General features: G+C 51.7%; 1 protein-coding gene across 1 annotated transcript in view; it reads left to right on the forward strand.

The window, feature by feature from the left end:
- TNPO3 (transportin 3) overlaps positions 1–3113 on the forward strand; it is a gene marked incomplete at both ends in the record, with an annotated part of 23572 nt that overhangs the window by 3941 nt on the left and 16518 nt on the right. The window contains one exon of the mRNA XM_009696832.1: positions 2268–2411. Within this exon, the coding sequence (XP_009695134.1) occupies positions 2268–2411 (144 nt within the window). The remainder of the gene's footprint in view (positions 1–2267; positions 2412–3113) is intronic.

Below are 3113 nucleotides of genomic sequence, written 5' to 3' on the forward strand. Positions count from 1 at the left end.
GCCTGCTGTCTCTGAATCCCCGTCTCTGCTGGGACCCAACACAAACTCAACCCCCAGCAGTTTTCCTTTGTTTAATTTGGAGAAACGGGTGGAGTAGAGGTAAGGAGGGCTTGGGTTAAGTTTGTGCTTGGCCTGAAACCTTTGCAGAAGATCCCCGTTCTGTTTCCACACTGCTTTTTGTGGGTCTGTGGTTAAGAAAGCCACAGGGAGTATCTGGAATAGAGATACGAGCGTGGCAGATACTTCTGGTGGATGTTTCATGGTTGTGCAATGTCTGGCTTTGGCTCTTCCCGTGGAGGCCGGGGAAGGAGGCTTCATTTTCTGGAGTTACTCTGGTAACTCCGAAGGAAGGGGGATCGTGCTGGTCAAGGGTCATAGAATCGTTTAGGTTGGAAAAGACCCTTAAGATCATTGAGTCCGACCGTTAACGCGTCACTGCCAAGCCCACCACTAAACCATGTCCCTAAGCACCACGTCTACACGTCTTTTAAACACCTCCAGGGATGGGGACTCCACCACTTCCCCGGGCAGCCTGGTCCAGTGCCTGACAACCCTTTCCGTGAAGAAATTCATCCGAATATCCAATCTAAACCTCCCCTGGCACAACTTGAGGCCGTTTCCCCTCGTGCTGTGTATCAGGACACAGAGTTGAGCTATGTCCTCTGCTCAGTAGCAGCTCAGGTCTTGCCTGAGAAGACTCTCTTCCCGCCCCCGCTGTGTTTATCCCAGCAGAGATGCATGCCATTGCCACCGCAGCCATTAGGGGAGCCCAGTTCCACTTTTTCCGTAGGTTTAGTTGTCTTTGAACGAGTCCTCGCTCACTTCTGAAACTCTTTTCACCTTCCTCGAATCCCTGCTCCGTGCCGTGCCATCCCTCCCGGCTGTCTCCAGCCCTCAGCGCCCTTCCTAGGGCATCTCGGAGAAGTCTGGCTGTCACATCGGTGAGACAGGCAACATCACCTCGCCCCGGCTGCTCGCAGACTCACCTGAGACGATGCGAGGCGCCGGTGTTGGACCGCCAAGGGTCGTAGCCCTGTCGTAAGACTTTCTGTTCAGATTTCCTCTGCATCTGCCTGCAGCTTTCATGGTAAATCCCAGCACAGGCATTTCAACCACCTGCCTGAAGAGCAAAATTAAATTTTCTGCATAGGATTTAAATGCTAAATTCATTTTCTTGACTTACAAAATGGGGTTTTAAAAAATTGTACGAGGACTGCAATGAAGTACGACGTTCTGCCTTCAGGATTGAAGTGTCGAGCCAGGAGTGAGGATCTCTGGAAGCTCTCGGCTGCAGGATTGCTTGGCCAGTCCAGGCTTTCCTCTGGGAAAAAGGGACTCTGGGATCCTTCTCCCAGGTCCTGCCTGTCCACCTAGTCTGCCTTTCCCTCGGCCTGGCGAGGTCAGGGTTTCCTTTGGTGTTAGGTTTTGGTAAGGGTTGCTGTGAGGTGCTGTTGTGCAGCAGAAGTGTTGGCCGTGGCTGGCAACAAGGGCTAGCTGGTGCCGGACCCACATCCCGTCCCTGCCCCTGCGATGGGGTGTGCGGGCTGTCCTCAGGGTGGCCTTTGGGGTAAGTCTGACCCTCAGGACCCATCTTCTCTTTGTCAGCGGTTGTTTTGTGGTGAGGAATATTTGAATGGAGATTTGAGTGAGTTTAGGGATTTATCACGTATGAAACTCATTCGTGAATGTGCTCCGCCAGTCTGAGACAGGATTCTGCAGATAACTGATGGGGTGGGAATGCGTGAAAACACTCAAACTGCTTTTCTCGCTTCTGTAACAGCAGCTGAAGCTGACTGAGAGGTTTTTGGCTCTGCCCCTCCATCTCATCAAGTCCAGGGCTACTTTACTCAGGGACAGGGACGTTGGAAGCAATCTGCTTTCTTGAATGTGTTTCGCGTGGACTTTGAGAGGATGTTTGCAGAACTGTCACATTCCTGATTACAAAACCAGCGTGGGGACATGGTCACCCTGGGTAGATGCAGAAGTCCTCTCTGCTGGTGTGGGCATCCTCAGGTGTCTTTGGGTCAGAGTGCTGCCTCCACGTAGGTACAACACTGCTGCTTGATTGCCAAACGGCGTGCGTGCCTCTGGGAGGGATCACCGCTGACTGTCCTGGGCCCCTGTATCTTGCTAAGATTCATGGGGGAAGTTCTTGATGCTAGTTGTAGAGACTCCAGGATGGCTTTCCAACAGTTATTTTTTATTTTGCTTGTGAAATTACATGTTGGAGTTGGGGTCCTGAGCAGTTCTTCCTTGTTCTGCCGTAGATGACGTGTGTGGAGAAAGCAGGCAATGATGAGAAGATGCTCATCAAAATCTTCCGGTGCTTGGGGAGCTGGTTCAACCTGGGTGTCCTGGACAGCACCTTCATGGCAAACAGCAAGTTACTGTCGCTCCTCTTCGAGGTGCTGGTGAGTATTTCTCTTGGGAAATGAGGCGGTGGTGGGCCTTGGGTACCAGGGTGGTGTCACTTTTAAATCCCAGAGTGACTGATGTGTGGAAGGTGAGCTTCATCCCTCCTGTCTTGAGTAGGAACCCTCTGATTCCCTCCTTACCTTGATCAACTCTGTAGAGCGGGCTGTCCCTCTCTGCTGGCAGGCAGGGAAGAGCGAGCTCTCTGTGCCCAGTAACAGATCTGGGCTGCCTGAAATGATGATCTTCCTTTTTGTACCGGTTGTCCACCTTGGAGGACGGTCGGAGAGCAGCAGCACGCGGCGAGAGTCCCCTTCTGGCTGCTGTTGTGAGTTCCCACGCATCTTCCCTGCCTCCTGTTAGCCTTGGGAAGCTTAGAGGACGGCACATAACTACACCTGGTCTTGGCTGATCTCTCAAGGGTGAAACCAGAAGTACACCTGAGGGTTTCCTCTGCCTGTGTGCCTGGTCCTTAGTTCGGGATTTGTGATGTAGGGACGAGAATGATGGATGAAAAGTATTGGCAGAGCGTTCAGATGCAAACAAAAAAGGATGTGTGTGTGTGTGGCTATTTGCCATTGCTACGGGCGATCCTTTCATCTCCGTAAACTCGTTACTATACTCGCCAGCAAACAGCGTATCCAGAAAAAAGTTCAAAGACTATTTAATCTTCTGTTTATATCTGTTCTCCTTATTCCTGC

This window comes from Cariama cristata, unplaced genomic scaffold (assembly GCF_000690535.1).
Source record: "Cariama cristata isolate BGI_N322 unplaced genomic scaffold, ASM69053v1 scaffold6673, whole genome shotgun sequence".
Classification (NCBI taxonomy): Eukaryota; Metazoa; Chordata; class Aves; order Cariamiformes; family Cariamidae; genus Cariama; species Cariama cristata.